This window comes from Centruroides sculpturatus, unplaced genomic scaffold (genome assembly GCF_000671375.1).
Source record: "Centruroides sculpturatus isolate CEXI.00-Female unplaced genomic scaffold, Cexi_2.0 scaffold398, whole genome shotgun sequence".
Classification (NCBI taxonomy): Eukaryota; Metazoa; Arthropoda; class Arachnida; order Scorpiones; family Buthidae; genus Centruroides; species Centruroides sculpturatus.
In genome coordinates this window covers 548,370-574,330 of record NW_019384660.1, presented here as the reverse complement: position 1 = coordinate 574,330, position 25,961 = coordinate 548,370, and the positions used below count along the sequence as shown (strand labels likewise).

Sequence of the window (25,961 nt, the reverse complement as noted above, 5' to 3'; positions counted from 1 at the left end):
GTAAGTAATGCCATCTGCTGGTGTAAAATCCATTTTAATTTCGGAATTTTAACTGTTTTTAACACACCCGATGCGTTTAAATCGATTAATTTAGTAAAGCCGGAATTAATAATCGATTATTTTGAAGAAGTGAGCTGTCTGTTTTGCAGCCGACTATACAGAGGTCACCGACGTATGACCGACCCAGTTTTGATTCGTAGTACGCCGCATACTAACGGATCGATTGCTGTGAGTCACTGCGGTCCTGTGGGCCTTATAGGCGGCGCTGACAATTTTAATCAGGGTCGTTAGGACTAACATTAGGCTTAAAGTGCATCTTAGATCCCTTCTCCAAGTCTAGCATGTAGATTCTTCGAGAGCACCATGGTCTGGATGATAACGCGCCCATTGTTGCTGTTGTTCCAGGACGATTTTTGCCAAATTATCAATTACTATCGAAGAAACGATATAATGGCTTCACTCGACTCCAGGAAAAAACAGGAAGAAAATGCCATAATTATATAAATTATAATGATACGCAAGTAAATCTTTTTAAAAAATTTAATTCGACAAATCTACAGTTTTTGCCATGTGTGAATGGTTTTCGAAAATTATTTGATCATATTGTATCAACATCGAAGAAACTGGATGTCATTCAGGCGAAAGTCATCATGAAAAATAGATGACCTTTGCATGACTGGAATGGGTCACAATGATGGGGCTTGTGGCCCTGTGGTGAAAAGTCGAAGAGATCATGGAGGATCATGGAGAAACCATTGCCATTTTTGGAGGTGGCCGTGGGTAAGTCACAAACAGTATCTGTACAGTAACGTATTGTTAATAAATTTGGGACAAGTAAGAAAACATATATCTTCACCAAGAAAATAAATTGGAATCAAAGTCAAAAAAATTATTGCCAACTTTTAATTATCGTCTTAATTACACCATATTTTACTGTAATCGCCAATTATATTTAGTTTTGCATTTTATATGACTAAAATAAAATCTTGTGTGTCTGAAATATTTTAAATTTATTCGTATTAATTAATTTAGTTTTATATGACAGAGTTTTGCTATCAGATTGACCTGGTTTAAACTGCCTTTCATATATTCTAGAATTGTTTTTGTCATAGTTTGCTATCTTTTATAATAAAAAGAAAAAACTTATCTAAGTCTCTCAAAGTGGATTCTATTCTGGATGATGCATTGATGTTAAATCTTTTTAGATGTGCTAAAGTTGAGTTCTTTTTTTATGAGTACTTTCATTGTACAATGTTATAAAACAAAATATTCTTAGCTTAAATCAGTTAAAAGTTTTATTTTACTGATAGAATATGTAATTAGTGAAGAGTTTTTATCTATTCTAAAATTAAAATGTTTAAGAATAAGTTAATGAAAGAAATTTATCTGTTTAGTAAGTCTACCGAGGTATAATTGAAAGATTAAGATGACATTTAGTTAATTGTTTACTCTTATATCTTACGTACAGTTTCATTTTGCGAATATTTAAGAAAGTAATCTTCGTCTAACAATTCTTGTAGATAGAAAAATGAAGATCGTACTTGTTACGTTTGCAATGATATATTTACAAATGACCTAAATTCCTCTTGAATGGAAGCAATTTAGTAGAAATTATTTGATATTAATATATGATATCATCTACGCACGAAAATAGTGAATTTTAATCATTTGCCGAGTGTCATATATCGCGTGACTGTGTATGATGTCTTTCTCTAGCAGATTTATCAGAGAAGAATTGAAAAATGTGATAGATTGGACAGGATTGAAATACATACAAAATTCATTTCTTTTGTGACAAGAGGGAGAAACGTTATTTTCATCTTATTAGTCTTGCTCCTGTAAAGTACGTTTTTCTGTTAATCACAAGTGATTATCGGAGAAACTAAAGGTTCCTTATTTAAAATGAAATTTACATTAAAATTTTTAATTTATATTTTATTTAATAATTTAGTATTTACCTTTATCCGTCTGTTTAATTATTTAAATTCAAATTTTAATTATATATCTATTTTATAGCAAGTAGTTTTTTTTTAACATACGAATAGTCAGAAATGATGAAATATATATATAGAAAAAGAAAATTTATTTGCGATAAATTATTATTTTTCGATGGCAGAACGTTAAAACAAATAGATCTATAAATGACAATATATTTCTTTGTATTATTGTTAAACAATATAAATAATTCGTTCTACAGTACAGTATATACATGTAATTATGTAAATAACAACATATATTATTAGGTCTAAATATTATAACATTTTATTTTTCAAATTTTTAAATAAATATATAAACAATTTTAAATGAAAATTTAAATTGTCTTAAATTTATTATTTTAAAACAAAGTTTTAGTTATTATATATAATATAATAAATATACTTGCGTGTTTTATTTGTTCAAGCGTATATTCTTGTTCTAAATGTCAAATCTAAAAGTGTACAATAATCTTGTTCTATGAGTTTTTCGCCACTGATGTCGTGCCCTGTAGACATAGTTTCCACACTATTGCTCTTCTTGATAGACGAATAGATGTGGTTTTAATTATGGTACTACAAATAGATAGGAAGAGCACCAAACTCTAATACATCTTCTTTCCACGGCATACTTTAAATAGTTTGTATTATACAAAGCATCTTTCATTCTATTGTATCTACGGAAACTTTGGGAATGTTTCGCGTGGAATTTAGTATTTAACAAGTTGAAAACAATCTTTAATTAATTGCTTTTATTTTAAATAGAGAATAAGAAGTCTTAATTTTATCATTATTAAGATACAATATGTTTTAATTATTTGTAATTGCCATTTTAAAAATTCGTACTTATAGTAATGATATTAAATAAAATTAAAATAAAAAAAAAACTAAATTTGTGTAAATAAATGAATTTAAAATTAAAATATATAGCGATTCTAAAGAGTTAGCTTATTGAAATTTGCTTCGGAATGTAATATATCCGTATGTTTAAGAATTATTTACAAAATTACTTCTGTAGTTGTTTATACAGTACTTTGATTTGCATTCTATTACTTTTTCTGTCATAGAGATTTAACAGTTTGCATTCTTGTCGTGGAATTTAGTTATAACTTGAAATTCAATCGAAGTAAGATAACATCGTTCTGATGAGTCAATATTTAATTAAAAACACTACATTTTTTTTATAATAAAAACTATTTTACTTGGTTGTTTTTAATGGTTTCGGATGGATGGATATGATAGGTTATTTTTGTCATTGGTCTACTAATAGAGCAATCATGTTTATTAATTTCACCAGGAAATTATCTATAAGGATTTTTTTTAATGTTATATAGAAATATAATTTATTCTATGACCTATGATCTTTTGCTTTCTGTCTCTCTCTCCTTGGGACATTTGACCGGCTTCTTCAAAATGTTTCAATCGATCTAGTCGAGTGGAACCTTTTTTTTTTTTTTTAAAGATAATCTACGTATATACGTATAATATTCTCCACCACTTGTTTATGTATTGTAGAGTTTTTCTTTTGTGCTATTCTTGTTCTAAATTCGCATTCCTTTTTTAATAAAGAAAACATTTCCTTGCTCGTATCGAAGATGCTTAACATCTAATCTTGTCTATTGAATTTTTTAACTTGTAAGATTTTCTCAATGCTTGAAGAATTATTAATCTTTCTCTGCAATAGAATATTATAACGTTGTCCAGCCTGTCTAAATATGTAAACTTACGTATGCGCATGATGTATACTAAATAATCCACCAGAAAATTCAAATTTAAATCACAAAGAGCTGTTTTATTATTAGCATATTACCAGTTTGTAAAATTAATATGTAAAAGTATGAAATAAAAGCTCGAGGATAGCATAATTTCTCTAGACGAAAACTTATATTCTTCTCGTTTTTAATTATTGAATTTTAATTAATCAAAATGAATAATGATTTAAGTATATCAGTTAATTTATATGTAGTTCAGTATAAAATTAAACAGGTAAAAAGAACACACTGACATTATTAGACAACTAAATAGATTTTTGTTTTATTTTTTTCGTTTTACTGCAAGAAATTAAATTATTTCTATAATAGAAAGTAAAATAGTTTTGTATTTTTGGTATTTTTCTCTCATTGAATCTTCTCAAAATATTTTCAAGAGCATAAATAATATTCTTGAAAATGTGGAAGCTAGGAATTCTCTAATGAATTTGATATCCGTTTTGACAGTGTAAGAATAGAAAAAAAGTCGTCTTGTAAAAGGAAATATAAGATTCATACAATTCAGTAATCAAGTGATGCTATGTAGATTTAACTCTATCAGAAAATTTTCAATCGATTGTTTTAGGATATAGTCTCAAATATTTGTTCAAGGTTACCTTATGAAAAACTGTGATTCATTTTTGATTGTATGTTTTTGAAAAATTATTCGTCATTTCTCTAATATTTATACAAAACCGCAACCGGATACAAATTATAATTAATCGATTGCTGCGGAAAATCTCTTGCGATGAAAATCAATCAGCAAAGAATTGTGTTGTTAACAGTTGTTCGTCATACGTAAAATTGTTCTGGTAATAAAACTTAACGAGAAAATGATTAAGAAGAAAATGTTATTTTCTTATCGAAAGTACAAAATCAAGATGTTGAAATTTATTAATCAGTAATCTAAGCACATGGAATACATTAGAGAAGAATATTTTTCTGAACTGAATGTAAATTTTGAGATAAATTGGAAACGATAAAAGAAGACTAAATATTATTTCGATAATTTTAAGTAGAAATTTATTAAGACTGTAATAGAATTAATAGTCATTTGATTAAATTTAATAGACGTCTGTGATATTTTATCCAATTTAAAAGCGAGAGAGGGAGTAAACCAGCCACATGCGATTAAATCATCAATATACCATCTAAGAGTGAACATATTTAACTTTTATACCTTTTCTCTAAATATAGTTTCGTCTCGCTTAATTTAATATTTCAAAATTCTCATTGAATTATTTTAATAATTGTTTTACAATTATATCATTTTATGAAATTGTAAAATGATAAGTTTTATAATGTATAAACTGACATCTAACGAAATGCTTTCTTTTCGTTATTGTTTTATACGTATAGAAAAATAAGCTTATGTATTATATTATGTAGAAGTATTTCTACTTCTGAAAAATTGCTTTCCACAATATTATTATCTTATAGATAGAAAATAAGTTATTTGATGTAGATAAAGTAATACCAAATTCGCATTTTAGTTCTTAGAAAACTCTTATAATCCTTACATAGAACGCAACCCAGTGACATAATTCTCGTGATGAATAGATGAGAGAAATATCCTTCTGATAAATGATGCAATACTGTATTATCCTTCAGTCAACTTGTGGGATTTTCTGCCTTCATCATCCGATTCTATCATTCCTGTTGCTGTTATTCAACAATACATCGAGAACTAGTATCTTAAAGAATAGAAGAATCCCTAAAGAGAATCACAACGAATATGTATGATTTCTATAACTTTTGATCACATGAAATATTTATAACATAATTTTATGAAGTTTGTCCGTTAAGCCAAGAACTAATCGAAACATAAAAATTGGAATAGGTCTAAATGATCTTGAAATATTTATAAAGACGGGTCGCAAGTTCGATCGTTTATGTTAACCCAGTTTCCGAAATGCCAACGCCTGGGTAAATGTCTTTACCTCACAATTTAGAAGAACTGCAGAGAATCAATTCTGTTCATCACTGAGATTAAAAATACATAGAAGTATAAATAATTTTCACTCAGCAAAATCCATTTTAATTTCTAAGTTGTAAAGGATTTCGACAGTGAGATTTCCAATGGATTAACAGTTTTTTTTTTTTGGCATTTCGAACGAGCGAGTTTGAAATTAGAATAGCATAATAATACAGGTAATTAGAACATATTCATTAATTGGATATAGTTTCTAAAAGTAAACAAAAGCCATTACTGCTGTAAGAATTTTTTTAAAAAATTAAAATATTCGTAAGAATTTTTTTTTTTTTAATCTTCCGTGTTATTTTATAAACAACTTGTTACGGGATTTATTCGGTATTAAATCTACAATTTCTACCTGATGTCTGTCGTTGTTAATCAAGAGAATTAGTTTATACCCTTTCGGAAAATGGTGTGCTCCAACGGTTGCTCCTAGCAACGATCACGGAGCAGGCGTTATACTTCCTAGAGGCAGTAGAAAGTCCGTTACATCTCAGTTGGTCGGGTAGACACTTCACATTCACATACCTCCTGTTATCAGACAAGTGAACGGGACGGATGTGCTCACTTTCCTCAATTTCATCCAATTTTGGAAAATACGGATCGGGAGATGAGTGGTATTCTTGAGTTGGAGGGATGTTATTCTACACTTAACCGGGATAGGAAGAATCTATTTTCTCTTCGAACTTAAACGTTAGAGAAGACGGACAAAAGCAAAAGAGATAAATTTAGGCGGGCCGATGCAGCCCACGAGCGTCGCCGCCATTCTCAGGGCGCAACGCGGTCACAGGGCACGGGTACGTGGCCTTTGACAGCATGCCCTGCCCAGGATAACAGATGGACCATGTTGCCTTTTACTCGTCGTTTCAGCAAAAGGGCACAGAGTGACCCTTGGATATCGGAAAGAATCAGAAAATATTTCTTTTGTAGGCGTTTCACCGTTGGAACTAATAATCTTCTATTAGAAAGTTCGGTGAGTATAGTTCATTTCAAACTGATTAATACCAGTAAACGTGGGCCAATAGATTTAATTCGAATAAATTATGAATATATATATATATATAAACTCGATCGTGTTTATCTTGGAAAAAAATGAATTCTGAACTCTTTCATTGATTTTTCTCGGCCGCACGCAAACATAAAACAATTAAACGATGTTTTTGTTTTTAGAAAAATATATATCTAAAAATTCTGTTTGCCGGTTTAAACGGCTGTCTTCATTTTCACAGCTGCATCGCTAGCCGTCCTCCTATACTTAGATATTTCTCTTTGCACTCCGATCATCGTATCATCTGTGTCATGCATAAAATTAGTAAATGGAAAAGATCAGAAATTTTATTTATTGAGTTTATATCAACGAAATATCTTGTTTATATAAACGGGGGGGGAAATGAAGCGGGATATATTTAGGATAATTTTACACTTATTAACTATATGATTTGGACATGGAAAAGGTGTATAAACTTCTTTGGTGTATTGTTTAGGAAACATGTATAAAATCGTGTTGGGGAAAGATTAAACATTTTTTAACGTGTTATTTGGGCTAATCATCTAATATGATATGTCGTTTGTAGTTTATATCACAACACACCATTTTGGTTGTCATGGAAACTATATTCTGACCCCAGATGTTTAAGTTCCCTCAGAAGAATCATTGGACAATATTGCAGAGAATTTCACCGTCACAATAAATATTGTCTTTTTTTATTTTTTCTTGGAACAAAAAGTATATTTAAATTTCGATTAATGGAATTAATTTTATTTCTTTTTTTTGAAAAATTTTGTTTATCTCATCCTAATATTTTATTAAATATAACAAATGCATTCATCTGTTTTTGACAGGCGGTTTCTTGTATCTACACAGTTGGACGCCAGATATTGTCTTCTATTTTCCGATTAAATCCATCCTACACGATATTTTAGCCTATTCATACTAAAGAAATGGAGCGTTTGGTTGTCTGATCTCATATCTTCTCGTCAGCTTTGAGTTTATTAATAAAATAGAACGCGTAAGATTCAGAGTTATCATTCAAATTTTATGCGTGTTCCATTTTATTAATCCTCGCGTCTAAATCCTCCTGTCTCGATTTTTCTTTTCAGGAAGCATACTTCAATAATGTTCGCACTCAATTATTGACACGTGTTATGTCAATATATTGCGTTCAAGCACGCTTCGTTGCACACAATACAAACTGTACAGGCTTCTTTGATAAACTTTATCAGCGATAGTTCATCGAGAGATATTGTTTTATTGTTAAATAATTTCTGCCATTATAAACTTAATCGCATTTTATCAGAAAGTGAAAATAAATCTCTTTTAAACTAGCTAAAAATACAATAAAAGTTATTACATTATATTACTTTTTTTTAAATATTTTTCGGATAGCTACTATTGATTAATGTTTGATTATCTAGTTCTACTTTCCTGTGTTTAAATGATGTTTCCCTAGAGATTCATCGTCGTTTGATTATTGGTTTGTTTCTGCCAATAGTGACAGGTTTTAGTAAAAAAAAAAAAAAAAACGAACTTTAATACAACTCCATCACAATTCTCTATTTATGGTAGAAATAAGCAAGAAAGATGTTTAAATAAGCGCCAAATAATTATCTGTTCCCAATACAAAGTTTGATTTGGATAGTCAGTGTTAGCTCTAATTACTAAAATCCCCGGGATAATACTCTTTCGACGAAACAAACTGTCTTCTCGTTAAATTCGTGTTATAACACTCCAGAGGTCTGTGTAATTTTTAAGGATTTTATGTAATTGAAGTAGAGAGAGCATCGACTGATCTTCGATATCTTATAAATAGTAAAGGATTATGTTTGTTATAATTTAATTTATCAACATTTCGATTAGCTGAATATACAAAAATAATTATTGAACGAATATATGTACTGCACAGAATACTGTAAAAATATTAAAATCCTTCTGTTACTATCACGTATAAGTGATAAGTTTATTTTGTTACAAGCGTTACAATATCGTAATGTGTATAAGAGCGATAAAGTAGAAAATTCAATAATAGTTAATTCTTCTATTATGATGAAGAATACAGATTCATCCGCATAATAATTGGTAACGATGCAGAAGCTGTTAGTAGTAATTAATTTCTTATTGCTTAAATTATAGAGCTTAAGCTTTACTACACAACTGTTGACTTATTTTACAGATAGATCTAATTCATAATCTAATAGAAAATGTATTTCATCTTTATAGATATTCAATACATTATTCTCTTTTAGTAAAATGAACTTAAAAGAATAAGTAATGAAAATCAATTTGATTATAAATGCTGTCTTTAAAAGTACGACGATATTGTTCTTTGGATAGAAATTCATATCGACTTTTCATACAAATATTTTATACAATTAATTTGACAGATAATATTTAAGAATATATAAATAATTTATATAAATAAGTAAATAAAAAAAAACCAGTAATTTGGATGCGGGAAGTAAAATTAATTATCCGATGAAGTACTTAGAAACTAATGAATTTCGGCATTAATAATTTTGTTGAGCAAGTAATAATACATGCTTGTGTGGGTGTGCGCGAATACAATTACGACTGTTCTGTTTATACCAAATTTGGCAAAAATATCGATTTTCTTATGGCGGTTCCTTTCTATTTAGTAATGGTTAAATTGTAATTTATATATATCAAATTTATATATATAAAACTTAAGCTTCCTTTTCTCTCTCTGTTATACATACATAAATACAAGTAATAGTAATAATGGGATATTTAGAAAATGGGGTTGAAAAAGTCAATTTAATTCAAACTAAATAAATATTTTATTTAACTACTTTGTTTGTAGGAGACTAGGAGTTGCTTTTAAGAATCTCCGTAAGAGCTCTTATAAGAATTAAATAACAGAAAAAAAAAATATATATATATATATGGTCAAGTTGATCCCATAAAGTATACTTAAAAATCATAAAAACAAAAGAAAAAGAAAAGATAATATGAAAAATTAGGAATATCCATTAATTTAATTAATTTAATCAATATTTTTTTTATAAATAACGAGGTATTAACAGAGATCGAAACGGTTCCTTTGGTTATTTAAATCATATAAAAACGAACCATTTATACGTGATAATACAATGATTAATTTTTAAAAAAGTAATTGTTTATTTATCTTAATTATAATTCATTATTTGTAGCTAATTATAATGTATGTGAACGTGTTTTTTTTTTTTTTAAAAAGCTTAAATTTAAATTTAAACCCAAAAGAATCCACAAGCTTGTACGAAAATTATGATTTTTATAATTGCCACTCTTCATTATATCACCCGTCGATTTTATTATCGTAAATTAATGTCTGAAAAATGTTTTCTTTTGCTTAGTTTATTAGGAAACTGTCATTAAAATTTCAGGCAGTACAAAATGAAATTATAAAACAGAATTTTTATACGAATTTAGAGACGAACTCATTTATTATTATGATTTAATTTCCAAAGAAATATCTGTAGCGAATTCATTTAAGCTTTTTTTTTTATTATTTTTTGTAATAATTATAAGTGGAAGTATTGAAGAATAAATATACTTTCTTTCTGATAACTTTTCATAAAATTAATTTAATATAGACTAATATTTTAAAATTAAATTTATTCCAGGGATAAATATTTAAACTTAACAATAGATTGCATATTCTATCGAAAACTCCAATTTGATTGTAAAAGAAATCGATACGCTTTTGTATTCTTTGAAATAAGAAATACAACAAAATATATTGACTTTAAAAATAAATCTCTTGTCCATCTGAGCCTTTTTTAACAATATAAAATCTGATTATAGAGTTTAATTTTCTAAAAATTTACTTAATTAATATATATTATTTTTTTAATGTTAAATACAATTATTGTTGTGGTTTAAACTTAATTATTTTTTAAATATATTATTCAAATAAATATGTATCAAACGTCGAAAAAATCTCTTTTTTTATGGCAAGAGAACTGTTAATATTTTAATAAAAATTTCAAATTTTATTTAAAGAATGTTCTTCGAGTATAAATATTAATTGCCTAAATTATATAAATTGTATAAATAGTTTAATTTGAAAGGAAAAGTTATTAAAAATCAGTTTAATCATATATTTATTTATTCTTTTTAATATCAAAAATTATCGTAATTTAATTATCAAAGTTTTATTTTTGAAAAAGATTTCGTTTAAGTTAGTTTTGTCATTTTAAAAATTTCATTTAATATATAATTTATTATATATTAAATGAAAATTTTTAATTGCTTTAGATTTTTCTTTTTATTTTAACTTGTTTATTACTCTTTACTTTAGTGTGGGCGTAACTTGGAGAAGCAGATCATTTAATATCTTTTTCCATTATAACTGTTCCTTGTCGATTTTAAATGTATTTTATTGTGTCCATTTTAAAAATAAATTGTTTTTTCTATTGAATCATAATTTCATTTCCTTATTTATTCCTTCTATATACAAGGAAATAAAATTAATTCCCTATAAATATTTCCTTGTATTTTTATATAAAATATATTAGATTTTATAAATCGTAAGGAAGAGGAGATGATTTTTTTAAACTTTCTATTATAATTAAAATTTGTTTTAAGTTATAGTTTGATGCTGTAAAATTGTAATTTAAAAAAAAAAAAAAAAAACACACGCACAACCTACATCTGCACACACCCACATGTACTGTACACACACAAACATATACACAGACACACACGCACAGTGTAGTCATAATCTAATTAAGTTTTCTGTATTCAGTGCTCTCTGGAAAGGGATTTAACGAATGGATTGTAGTCAAGTTTGGAGGATATATTCTTCATAACCTCGGGAAAGCAATTTCGCTAAAATAATTAATTTCAGTTTTGATCACCAGTGGAAAATCGGCGTTGTTCAACACACGTTTGCTACTTCTTTCACGCATATTTTAGTTTAATACAAAGAGTTGAAAGAGAAAATATACGGAACAGATAAGATAATAGTTTCCCCTATATGTCGGCATTCCCGTATGACAGCGGCTGCTTTTGCTATCATTTTGATAATAGAGCTTTACTTAGATAGTACGGTCTGGTAACATTGTGGCATGTTTTCTAGCTTTAACTAACTGAATAGGAACGTAACATCTGCTATACAGTAAGCTAACTGTCATTTTTATCTATAGAAGTTCAGATACGAATGACAGTGTCATTTTTTCTGCTGTGGCTGAAATTGGAACTAATTAATTTTTTCGCCAAATTGATTTCTACGTATTCTGAAAAAGTTTTCTTCAAATTAAATCCGCTTCAAATGGCGCTGAATAAGATGTTTAATTAAACTATGATCAAGCACTAATATAAATTATATGACCTATATATACACAAAAAATAATTGTATTTTTCTTTCGTAACATAAAATATATTCTTAAATATATTTAACTTAGAATTAATTATAGTAATATGCGAAATTGCAAACTCTTTTTCCGTTAGTTTGACTTAGAATAATGTTTCATTTAAACGCTATTTTAACGCATTATCAATATGAATGGATGTTAATATTGGATATTGATTTTATTGAATGTTTATGTTGTTTATTTATGATTTATTGAAAACGGGAGCATGAAATATTAATAAGATCAGATGCTATGCCGATTATAGATTTGAAAAATCTTTGATAGAACATTTTTTATTTTGTATTAAGTCGTCTCTATGCTTAAGATTATTTTTAAGCTTTAACTTTAAAAGTTTTTTCTGTCTTATTTTTTTTCTAATTTCATATTATTTTAATGCAAACATTATAAACCTCTCTTTGTAAAATTTAAGTTGTATTTCACAGTTTAAATTTAAGTTTTCTTGTAGATTGAAAGAATTATTAAAATTAATAATGTTTTCAAAGTTGGTCAAGCAAACTATAAATTTTTTTTCTTTTAATCTACTCGTTATTTAGCATTATTTAAATATAATTATAATATTATAATGATTTGTTGTATGTTATAATTGTAAGAGTTGTTTCGTACAGGATACCAGGACGCATGTGGTAGGAGAATTATACGATACGGAAAAATCGTATGTAGAATCTCTACAAATTATAGTCAATGTAAGTAATATTTATATATATATATATGTATTGTCTATATAAGTTTATTTCTTTAGTTTTAAATTTAAGCTAGAAAAAGATTTCAATGGATAAACGTATTCGGTTAATAGAAATAAACTTGCTGTTTTCATTTTGTGAATTCAATCGATCGAAATTGAAACACGAATTGGAAGATCCGTTTGTTAAAAATTTCCATTTGTTTTATCTTTTAGAAAAAGAATTTTTATGTAAAATCTCTCCCCCTTTTTTTTTTCTTTCTTTCTTTCTATTTTAATGCTAGAACACTTGAAATTTATGAGTTGTTCGCACCGAAAACGTTCAAAAACAATAACTCAAAGGTAATGTTTTAAAACATTAAATTAAAAAAAAAGAATGTAAGATATAGGTTTAACTATAATAAATTAATTATTTAAAAGTTTGATTTTAAATATTTGACTGCTCTGTCTTTCTATATCAATTTTTATAGCGCGTTTTGTTTGTCTAAACGCCAACGTTGTAGAAAAATGATCTATGTTAAGCTTCAGAAAAGTTTTTCGAAGGACAAGTATCTCTTGACTACGATTGATGGTAACTATGTGTCACCTGGAGGGTGCGGCAGTAATGACAGTCCGCGGGAAGCTGTCTGTACGAAAAGACATATGGTGACTTTTTCTATGATGTCAGTAATGTGTTATTGTTCCTTAACTACAATAATTTCAAATCATAACAGGAAAACGCCAATTTGTCGTCACGTCATACATCTTTTAAGTAGAATAAATGCATTTTGCCAGCAGTTTTCAACTGACAACTGCTTTCTGAACTATTCACAGCCATAACAAAGAATTATTATGTCTAAAATTAAATAGATAATTACGAAAACTCTTTGAAATATATTTTAAATGAAGCCAACAAATTACTAATTATAATACCGTGCCAATTCTTTATACAACTATTCAATCAACTATTGTTCATTTCGGTTCAAAATAAGAGTTGTTAAATTGAAAGCAACTCTAAGCAACGTCACAATTTTGATAAATGACTCGTGTATATCTGTTACCACACCCACTATAAACTGTGTTGCTAACTGCCATGCTGAGATACCATCAAAACTTTCAGTGATCTTCTGATAGGTCTATACAAGCCAGTCATTCTTTTCTTAAGAAACTTATCTAGTAAGTTTGATAAGGTATCCTGAGAACACAAAATAAAAAAAAAAACTGTAAAGAAATATATAATTTAAATCCTACTTACCGTATTTGTAGACACTGTCTCAAAATTAATTTTAAAATGCAGATTCTCTTTATGCATTTTTAATCAGTGAAGGCGCGATTCATTTTTTTGTTTCCCGTCAAAACAATATAAAAGCTATTAAGACAGAAATATTGATTATTTTGGCAAATGTTAACTTTTGTAATTGTCAATTTTTAATATATAGATCTATATTATTTTTTTTTTTTTGCATTGAATAAACTATCGATTAAATCACCAATATTATTAAGAAAAATAATTGCAAATAATATCTTCAAAATCAATTTATTATCGATTTTAAATTTATAGGAAAATTGCAGATAATTAATTAAAAATGAAAATTAAAATAGCATCATTTTCTTCTTATTAGAGTTTGATACAATTAAAAATGCTTGAATTTAATGTGTATTTGAAATTGTAAAACTTAATCGAGAAAACAGATTACTTAGAAAAGTCGATAACAGAAATAATTTCAATGAATTTAAATATAAATTTAATGAATTTCAAATTTCTAAATTCACAATGAGGTGACTGTTATTACATAAATTTTCGATATTATCAATATTGGTTCTTAAATAGGTAAACATGGTTTAAAATAAATTTTTAGGTTAATAGTTTTTCAAATCTTTTCGTTAAATATATAAATATATAATCATTTATTTAATGTTATTCATTTTGAATGTACAGTACTTAAAATCAAATTACATGAGCATAACTTTTAAACTTAATTAATAACTAAAATTCATACAAAACTAATTTAATGAACTACAAAAACGTAGAAATTGAATCTTGTTTGAATCTAATATAATAAATATAGATTAATATTCGAGTAATTAATATAAATTGCAGTAAACTAGAAATATCCCGTAAAGTTTACTAAATTTATTCTGTTCAGTAATAAATAAATAATCAGTTTTAATTTACTATATTAGCAATTTCTTTTGTTTTACTTTGAAAATTTAGTTATTTTCAGGTTAAAAAATAAATAAAAATAAAAGAAAACTCCATCTTAAATAGAAAAATAAATACGAAAATGTTATAGATAAATAATTTAAATTTATTATTTTTTTTTTCGAATTATTTTTGGGTTGTGTTCGATAAATTTTAATGTGTTTATTTTCCGTTTTAAATAGCCATAATAATAATGTTCGTAGTTCCTTGACTTGGGAGTTGTCTAGTTAATAAATTAGTTCAAACTTTTTTTTTATTTTTAATCGAAATTGTCAATATATATTTTGGCTAGCGAGCATGGTTCTTTTCTTTTGATTATTTCTTCAGATAAACAATAATAGTTACTTAAGAATTCTAGTTTATTGCAGATTTTTATTTTATTTTCGAAAAAAAACTATTGCACTCACTTTATTGGACATTAAAGCATAAACTGTGAAATTTTCTTCTTAAACTTCAGCAGATTTATTATTATTATTTTGCTATAGATTTGGCTTTTTATTATATATGTAATGTCTGTATATTACTTATCTGCAAAGTAATAATTAATAGAAAATACAGATAAACTGATTGATTGAGCTTGATTGCTGCAATTTACATTATTATTTTGAAAATCGAATAATTTCCTTTCTGCTAATAGAACAAGATTTATATTTAGTTAATTTTTTGCTTAATTGATTTAGAAAATGTCTTTTCGTGAATATTCTGTATTTTATGAATAATATAGATACGCCACAAACATTTATATAATTAATATTTTAATATTTACAGAAATATATGAAGTCTCTGAAGAGTCCAGAACACGCTGGATTAGTCGACTCGTCTTTAGTTGACGAAATATTTTATCAAGTACCCGAAATTTTAAGTCATCACGAAAGTTTTTTAGAGGTGCTGCGGCAGAGATTAACGAGTTGGGACAGTAAACAAAAAGTTGGAGATGTATTTGTAGAAGCGGTAAGATAATAGTGAATATTTTCCAAAAATACATAACGTAGACTACAAGTTAATCTAGGAATCATTTAGAAAGAAGTCTGTTTTTAATAATACGACTGGAGAAATTCTGTACGATTATAGCCGTTCTTTAGAATTTTAAAAATAGTCTTCTCTCTTATTAATTTAAAATTTTAATATATTTTTTTTAAAAATATATTTAATTTACTTTCAACTATTAAACTTAAGTGGTATTATATAAGTAAAAATATTAATATTTTGAAAACTATTAATTAATTACAATATATAATATACATACATTAAGTTATTATTTTAATTAATAATTAAATATATAATATGTTACTGTTAATAAAAATTGTAATAATGATACTTAAAGAATTAAGTGTTAAAAACATCTAAGAATTTAATTTGATATATTTTTGATTTATGAATAAAATAAAATAGATAAATTTTATAAATGATTTGAAATTGTTCTTTAGACGTTTTTACATTTAAATATCATTATTTTTGTGAAAATAAACAGTTACTCTATTCCATTTTTAAAGATAAATTTAATTAACTTATTTCAATATAGAAGATAGATTCAAAAGAGCGTAGTTTGTATGAATTCGATTCATGAAATACGCGTGAATAAAAATAAGAAATATGTTCGGACATATTTCATTTCCTTCGAAATACATTTTGTATGCATTCAGTACTGATAAATCCATAGTATTCCATTGATGCGAGGACACACAAAGTAATCTATGATTAGCTGCTATATTTGAATGGAAATCGTAGTTGATGTATTGATACATGAAATGGATATTAATGATCGAATATAATAATTATAAGCAACTTGCAGTTGATAAAGTTATTTTAACTTATTCCAGGAAAAATATTACGAATGTCTTATAGTAGATAATAAAATCTGAAAAAGTTATTAACTGTAATTATCGATTTATATTTAATCAAATAATCTATATAAAACTTTTTTTTTATTAGCTAATTAATTACTAGTTAATTTTTATAGGCTTACATAATATTTATTAACATTAATATATGAAATTTAAATGAATGTCATCCTATACTTTTTGGAACTTAACCCATTATTCTTATGTTTTTCCATTAAGACAAATTTTATTTACATTTGATTTTTACAGAATAAAACGTTTCGTCACAGGGATTGGGTATAATTTAAATGATAATACATTTGTATTAATTTTCCGTTATGCTAAAATTATTACTCACAATGAAATCATTCAAAACATAGGTAAAGGATGGGACTATACCAGGACCCAATTATCAATAAAAATCACTTTCCAGTATGTTATCTAATAACGATAGAATCACTTTTTCGCGTGGCTATTCTATAATGAGGACTATTTGATCAACCATGGATATTTATATATTTAAAATAAACATCATCCATATAAATCACTAATATTGATTCCATTTTGAATATAATGATTCTAGCTTAGAAAGACTTTACAACTGTATTTTAACTTTTCTATTCTAAGATGATACTTAACACATATTGTATTACAAACATTCACACATATCAACATGTTTTCGTATTTAGTTTTGTATGAAAATAGTTTTAATATTTATTATAAAACAAAGCCGTAAGTTAATATTTTCACGTAAACACGTTGCAAGTTTTTAGTTAAATCGTTTACTGCGGGCTACTATACATTTACGGATATCAATTATAAGCATCTGAATACATTAAACCTGTTTAGAGATTGTAGATTAATTCAGCGCGATGTTTTATGCGAAGAAGATATCAAAATATGATCATAAATTGCGTAGACAATGATGTATTGCTGCGTTTTTTTTTTAGTTCGAGATATAATATAAACTAAAATCAGTTATTCTTAAAACTCGTAGCATTAAAAAAAAAACAATAAAAATGAATTTCAAATGCGAAAAATAAATTTAAACACATGCCAGAATAAATTAACTGGTAAGAAAATTACTACTTATTCATACACCTGTTATGCTTGAATAGAGTAAAGATAGAAATAATTTATAATAAAATGAATAGTTTTCTGAAGAAAAAATTCAGAATGAATACGTTAAAAAATTTTTTTGTGTTTTTTTTTTTTCTTTTTGAGTGAATTTCGATACTTTTTAGTAGTCACAGTTAATGTCTTTCGTGAGATTTGAATCTGTTTGTTAAAGAAAAAATCGAAAAAAATCTCTAAAAATAGCAACCGAATAATTTAAATAATGTTACATTTAAATAGAATATTTATATAGACTACACATATCTATCCAAAACTATAGAATATGATTCAAAAATCTTATAACTTATTTACAAACGTTTAAAAATGGTCATTACGTGATTGTTTCCTTTGGAGAAAATAAAATTGTTTTCGTGAATATCATGCAAATTTAGATTAGATGGTTCAAATACTTTATATCAACTATATTATATGTGACTATAGAAGAAATTTTTTGTATATATAGCATGAAAACATTAATAATATTAGAATAGATACTTTATTAAAATATTTCCAATACTTTCTAATCTTTTAAATTAGAAAATGTTTATAGAGAAAAAATAAAATAAAAAAGTTATGAATCGGTCTCAATGAAAAAGCAAAATATTTTAGCTACATTTATTTATATTTTCTGATTGTTTTCCAGAAAGGATAGATTTATATTGAAATATTTAATAATAATTGTATAATTTCATAACATCAAGCATTATCAAACTATATAGAACATTTTAAATAAATGAGAAATGGAAAGATCTATTAAATAAAATTATGATGAATCGCAGAACGACTGACAATCCTCTTATGATAACTGACTTAGGAAGCTTGTATACGTACAGTACAATGTACTGTATATATATAATTTTACAAATATTCCATTATTTAGGGTATGGAATGTAATTGATAAATTCAAACAGAAGGGAAAAATTATTTAAATTATTAGTCTATAAATAACAGGTTTACCGCACACACTACCGCTGGCATTCACAATGTAGAAAGATAAAATGTCGAATGATCAAATTGTATAAGATTAAATGTCGAGGCAATAGAAATCTCTCTCTATTATGTGGGGAGGCCGTCTAGCGCTTTTATGATGTCCGGAAATAACACGAGCCCCTCTTTTGCCCCTTTTTAAGGAAATGAAATACGTAAAATGTTAAAGATTTTATATTTTGTTAATAAAAATAAAATTAATTTATAGGTGTATTAATCACTACGTCCCTCAAGTTTTCTTCGGATCTGGGGAAGAATTCTTAGCTCATCTCTCGACGAATCTTTCATAAATAATCGGAACTTTTTACTCTCTACTGAGCCATTTAATGTTTCTTCAACCACCCAATGAATACGTAATAAAGGTCCTCATAGGCCCTTTAATACAAAAATGTTATTTGTATTTGAATATAAATTACTCAAATTACATTTCTATTGTATAATTGACTTTTGCTGATTTTTGGAAATATAAGATAAATGTAATTTTAAAAAGTTTCAGAGCATATTTAACGAGATAGATAATTATTTCTTATATATTAATTTATTATTTGAAGTTGTTAAATATTAATAAAATTGCCGACCACTTAAGCAAAGAATATTTACTTTGTGGAAAAAAATAATACGAGGAAACAAATTCATTATTTTGTATAGGCTACGTTATATAAATTAGATAAATGTAAAAGTTCGACTTGCAGAATATTTAGTTGATCATTATTTAATCATTATTCTTCTCTGTAAAAATATCTGATTAGTAGAAAGCTCTTCTACGTGATCATTTGGCTAGTGTTACGCTATATTTTGATTAATAAAAATATGCATTATTAAAACAAGCTTTGATCAGTAATATTTTCGTGCAGTATTATTTACTAAGTGCGATCAGGAAAATAGGATTATTACTTAGACAAAAAAAAAAACAAACTTGTTAAGTAAAAAACTACGTTCGGTATTAGAATAACGTAGGAGTAATAAGAGAAAATTATTTTTATTCGATTGTTATTGAATGCCTAAAATTTTGTTATTCGTTATCACCTTATGTTTATGGATCGTCAATCTCCTTTATTAATTACTGAACAGTTATCTTTATTTAAGTCGTGGAAATATAATTTTAAATATTATAAATACTCTCGACATTAGTGGAGCATACAGTCTTATTATTAATTGTAATACTGTGTGGGCAATAAACATAGTTTACATAACAATTACTCGTAAATTTAACTATATGCATCAACACTCAACAAAAATTAAAGTAACTTTTTGCGGAATTGCTCGATACGAAATTTAATTGTAATTTCAATTTTATATAAAGTTAAAGAGAATTAATAACAAATAAAAAAAATTAACAATAGTAATAAAATCAGTTCCAATAAAGACTGCAATAATCTTCGGTACGGAATTTCTGATTTCTTTGAAATTGGTTGATTGGTTTGTAAATCTTTGTTAATAAAATATCATAATTATTAATTCGCTTTATCTAATTAACTGTCTTTGTAGTATACTAAGTATAAATGTTTACGAACGAACAAATTATGTTATCATCTAAATTAAAGAAACTGCATTGTTTCAAATTACAGTACCGTATTAAATTCAATAACATATACTATAACATGATCTTTAATCTTAGATATTTTGTTTATATCTAGTAAATTACTGTGATTTAATAATATTTGAAAAAAAATAAAATAAAATAAAATCGATGGAAATACGACACGAAAATAACGTCGTGATAAGGTAAGTAAATGTACATTTTGTACATTCGACATTTTGTCTTTCTGCATTTGTTCATTCAGAATGTAATCTAGGCTTGTGTACAAAGAATTATTACTGTATTATATGTATTGAAATATGAAATAATTATGAATAATTTAATATTATTTTTTTTTAAAGTTGGTTAAATATTCGCGGTAAGCATCTCTGCCGGGATCCGGTTCGAATCGGACTCGAACATTCATAATTTATCACAAGTTCAGGTCATGACCGTCGTTTCATATCTTTTAACGACGTTAGCCGATCCCATTGAGGATCAATTTCACTTATAATGAGAAAAAATTGAGACCGAATATAGAGATCGTGCATTGATCCCATGCAAAAAATATATAGTCTATATAATATAAACATTTTCGATTATTATTATTATATACAGGATACNTTTAAATTTATAGGAAAATTGCAGATAATTAATTAAAAATGAAAATTAAAATAGCATCATTTTCTTCTTATTAGAGTTTGATACAATTAAAAATGCTTGAATTTAATGTGTATTTGAAATTGTAAAACTTAATCGAGAAAACAGATTACTTAGAAAAGTCGATAACAGAAATAATTTCAATGAATTTAAATATAAATTTAATGAATTTCAAATTTCTAAATTCACAATGAGGTGACTGTTATTACATAAATTTTCGATATTATCAATATTGGTTCTTAAATAGGTAAACATGGTTTAAAATAAATTTTTAGGTTAATAGTTTTTCAAATCTTTTCGTTAAATATATAAATATATAATCATTTATTTAATGTTATTCATTTTGAATGTACAGTACTTAAAATCAAATTACATGAGCATAACTTTTAAACTTAATTAATAACTAAAATTCATACAAAACTAATTTAATGAACTACAAAAACGTAGAAATTGAATCTTGTTTGAATCTAATATAATAAATATAGATTAATATTCGAGTAATTAATATAAATTGCAGTAAACTAGAAATATCCCGTAAAGTTTACTAAATTTATTCTGTTCAGTAATAAATAAATAATCAGTTTTAATTTACTATATTAGCAATTTCTTTTGTTTTACTTTGAAAATTTAGTTATTTTCAGGTTAAAAAATAAATAAAAATAAAAGAAAACTCCATCTTAAATAGAAAAATAAATACGAAAATGTTATAGATAAATAATTTAAATTTATTATTTTTTTTTTCGAATTATTTTTGGGTTGTGTTCGATAAATTTTAATGTGTTTATTTTCCGTTTTAAATAGCCATAATAATAATGTTCGTAGTTCCTTGACTTGGGAGTTGTCTAGTTAATAAATTAGTTCAAACTTTTTTTTTATTTTTAATCGAAATTGTCAATATATATTTTGGCTAGCGAGCATGGTTCTTTTCTTTTGATTATTTCTTCAGATAAGCAATAATAGTTACTTAAGAATTCTAGTTTATTGCAGATTTTTATTTTATTTTCGAAAAAAAACTATTGCACTCACTTTATTGGACATTAAAGCATAAACTGTGAAATTTTCTTCTTAAACTTCAGCAGATTTATTATTATTATTTTGCTATAGATTTGGCTTTTTATTATATATGTAATGTCTGTATATTACTTATCTGCAAAGTAATAATTAATAGAAAATACAGATAAACTGATTGATTGAGCTTGATTGCTGCAATTTACATTATTATTTTGAAAATCGAATAATTTCCTTTCTGCTAATAGAACAAGATTTATATTTAGTTAATTTTTTTGCTTAATTGATTTAGAAAATGTCTTTTCGTGAATATTCTGTATTTTATGAATAATATAGATACGCCACAAACATTTATATAATTAATATTTTAATATTTACAGAAATATATGAAGTCTCTGAAGAGTCCAGAACACGCTGGATTAGTCGACTCGTCTTTAGTTGACGAAATATTTTATCAAGTACCCGAAATTTTAAGTCATCACGAAAGTTTTTTAGAGGTGCTGCGGCAGAGATTAACGAGTTGGGACAGTAAACAAAAAGTTGGAGATGTATTTGTAGAAGCGGTAAGATAATAGTGAATATTTTCCAAAAATACATAACGTAGACTACAAGTTAATCTAGGAATCATTTAGAAAGAAGTCTGTTTTTAATAATACGACTGGAGAAATTCTGTACGATTATAGCCGTTCTTTAGAATTTTAAAAATAGTCTTCTCTCTTATTAATTTAAAATTTTAATATATTTTTTTTAAAAATATATTTAATTTACTTTCAACTATTAAACTTAAGTGGTATTATATAAGTAAAAATATTAATATTTTGAAAACTATTAATTAATTACAATATATAATATACATACATTAAGTTATTATTTTAATTAATAATTAAATATATAATATGTTACTGTTAATAAAAATTGTAATAATGATACTTAAAGAATTAAGTGTTAAAAACATCTAAGAATTTAATTTGATATATTTTTGATTTATGAATAAAATAAAATAGATAAATTTTATAAATGATTTGAAATTGTTCTTTAGACGTTTTTACATTTAAATATCATTATTTTTGTGAAAATAAACAGTTACTCTATTCCATTTTTAAAGATAAATTTAATTAACTTATTTCAATATAGAAGATAGATTCAAAAGAGCGTAGTTTGTATGAATTCGATTCATGAAATACGCGTGAATAAAAATAAGAAATATGTTCGGACATATTTCATTTCCTTCGAAATACATTTTGTATGCATTCAGTACTGATAAATCCATAGTATTCCATTGATGCGAGGACACACAAAGTAATCTATGATTAGCTGCTATATTTGAATGGAAATCGTAGTTGATGTATTGATACATGAAATGGATATTAATGATCGAATATAATAATTATAAGCAACTTGCAGTTGATAAAGTTATTTTAACTTATTCCAGGAAAAATATTACGAATGTCTTATAGTAGATAATAAAATCTGAAAAAGTTATTAACTGTAATTATCGATTTATATTTAATCAAATAATCTATATAAAACTTTTTTTTTATTAGCTAATTAATTACTAGTTAATTTTTATAGGCTTACATAATATTTATTAACATTAATATATGAAATTTAAATGAATGTCATCCTATACTTTTTGGAACTTAACCCATTATTCTTATGTTTTTCCATTAAGACAAATTTTATTTACATTTGATTTTTACAGAATAAAACGTTTCGTCACAGGGATTGGGTATAATTTAAATGATAATACATTTGTATTAATTTGCCGTTATGCTAAAATTATTACTCACAATGAAATCATTCAAAACATAGGTAAAGGATGGGACTATACCAGGACCCAATTATCAATAAAAATCACTTTCCAGTATGTTATCTAATAACGATAGAATCACTTTTTCGCGTGGCTATTCTATAATGAGGACTATTTGATCAACCATGGATATTTATATATTTAAAATAAACATCATCCATATAAATCACTAATATTGATTCCATTTTGAATATAATGATTCTAGCTTAGAAAGACTTTACAACTGTATTTTAACTTTTCTATTCTAAGATGATACTTAACACATATTGTATTACAAACATTCACACATATCAACATGTTTTCGTATTTAGTTTTGTATGAAAATAGTTTTAATATTTATTATAAAACAAAGCCGTAAGTTAATATTTTCACGTAAACACGTTGCAAGTTTTTAGTTAAATCGTTTACTGCGGGCTACTATACATTTACGGATATCAATTATAAGCATCTGAATACATTAAACCTGTTTAGAGATTGTAGATTAATTCAGCGCGATGTTTTATGCGAAGAAGATATCAAAATATGATCATAAATTGCGTAGACAATGATGTATTGCTGCGTTTTTTTTTTAGTTCGAGATATAATATAAACTAAAATCAGTTATTCTTAAAACTCGTAGCATTAAAAAAAAAACAATAAAAATGAATTTCAAATGCGAAAAATAAATTTAAACACATGCCAGAATAAATTAACTGGTAAGAAAATTACTACTTATTCATACACCTGTTATGCTTGAATAGAGTAAAGATAGAAATAATTTATAATAAAATGAATAGTTTTCTGAAGAAAAAATTCAGAATGAATACGTTAAAAAATTGTTTTGTGTGTTTTTTTTCTTTTTGAGTGAATTTCGATACTTTTTAGTAGTCACAGTTAATGTCTTTCGTGAGATTTGAATCTGTTTGTTAAAGAAAAAATCGAAAAAAATCTCTAAAAATAGCAACCGAATAATTTAAATAATGTTACATTTAAATAGAATATTTATATAGACTACACATATCTATCCAAAACTATAGAATATGATTCAAAAATCTTATAACTTATTTACAAACGTTTAAAAATGGTCATTACGTGATTGTTTCCTTTGGAGAAAATAAAATTGTTTTCGTGAATATCATGCAAATTTAGATTAGATGGTTCAAATACTCTATATCAACTATATTATATGTGACTATAGAAGAAATTTTTTGTATATATAGCATGAAAACATTAATAATATTAGAATAGATACTTTATTAAAATATTTCCAATACTTTCTAATCTTTTAAATTAGAAAATGTTTATAGAGAAAAAATAAAATAAAAAAGTTATGAATCGGTCTCAATGAAAAAGCAAAATATTTTAGCTACATTTATTTATATTTTCTGATTGTTTTCCAGAAAGGATAGATTTATATTGAAATATTTAATAATAATTGTATAATTTCATAACATCAAGCATTATCAAACTATATAGAACATTTTAAATAAATGAGAAATGGAAAGATCTATTAAATAAAATTATGATGAATCGCAGAACGACTGACAATCTTCTTATGATAACTGACTTAGGAAGCTTGTATACGTACAGTACAATGTACTGTATATATATAATTTTACAAATATTCCATTATTTAGGGTATGGAATGTAATTGATAAATTCAAACAGAAGGGAAAAATTATTTAAATTATTAGTCTATAAATAACAGGTTTACCGCACACACTACCGCTGGCATTCACAATGTAGAAAGATAAAATGTCGAATGATCAAATTGTATAAGATTAAATGTCGAGGCAATAGAAATCTCTCTCTATTATGTGGGGAGGCCGTCTAGCGCTTTTATGATGTCCGGAAATAACACGAGCCCCTCTTTTGCCCCTTTTTAAGGAAATGAAATACGTAAAATGTTAAAGATTTTATATTTTGTTAATAAAAATAAAATTAATTTATAGGTGTATTAATCACTACGTCCCTCAAGTTTTCTTCGGATCTGGGGAAGAATTCTTAGCTCATCTCTCGACGAATCTTTCATAAATAATCGGAACTTTTTACTCTCTACTGAGCCATTTAATGTTTCTTCAACCACCCAATGAATACGTAATAAAGGTCCTCATAGGCCCTTTAATACAAAAA

General features: G+C 25.8%; 1 protein-coding gene across 1 annotated transcript in view; it reads left to right on the top strand.

Moving 5' to 3' along the window:
- Window positions 1-25,961, top strand: part of LOC111626542 (rho guanine nucleotide exchange factor 17-like) — a 122,119-nt gene that overhangs the window by 7,955 nt on the left and 88,203 nt on the right. Inside the window, exons 2-3 of the mRNA XM_023369951.1 lie at window positions 12,674-12,751; window positions 15,698-15,880. Coding sequence (XP_023225719.1) covers window positions 12,674-12,751; window positions 15,698-15,880 — 261 coding nt within the window. The remainder of the gene's footprint in view (window positions 1-12,673; window positions 12,752-15,697; window positions 15,881-25,961) is intronic.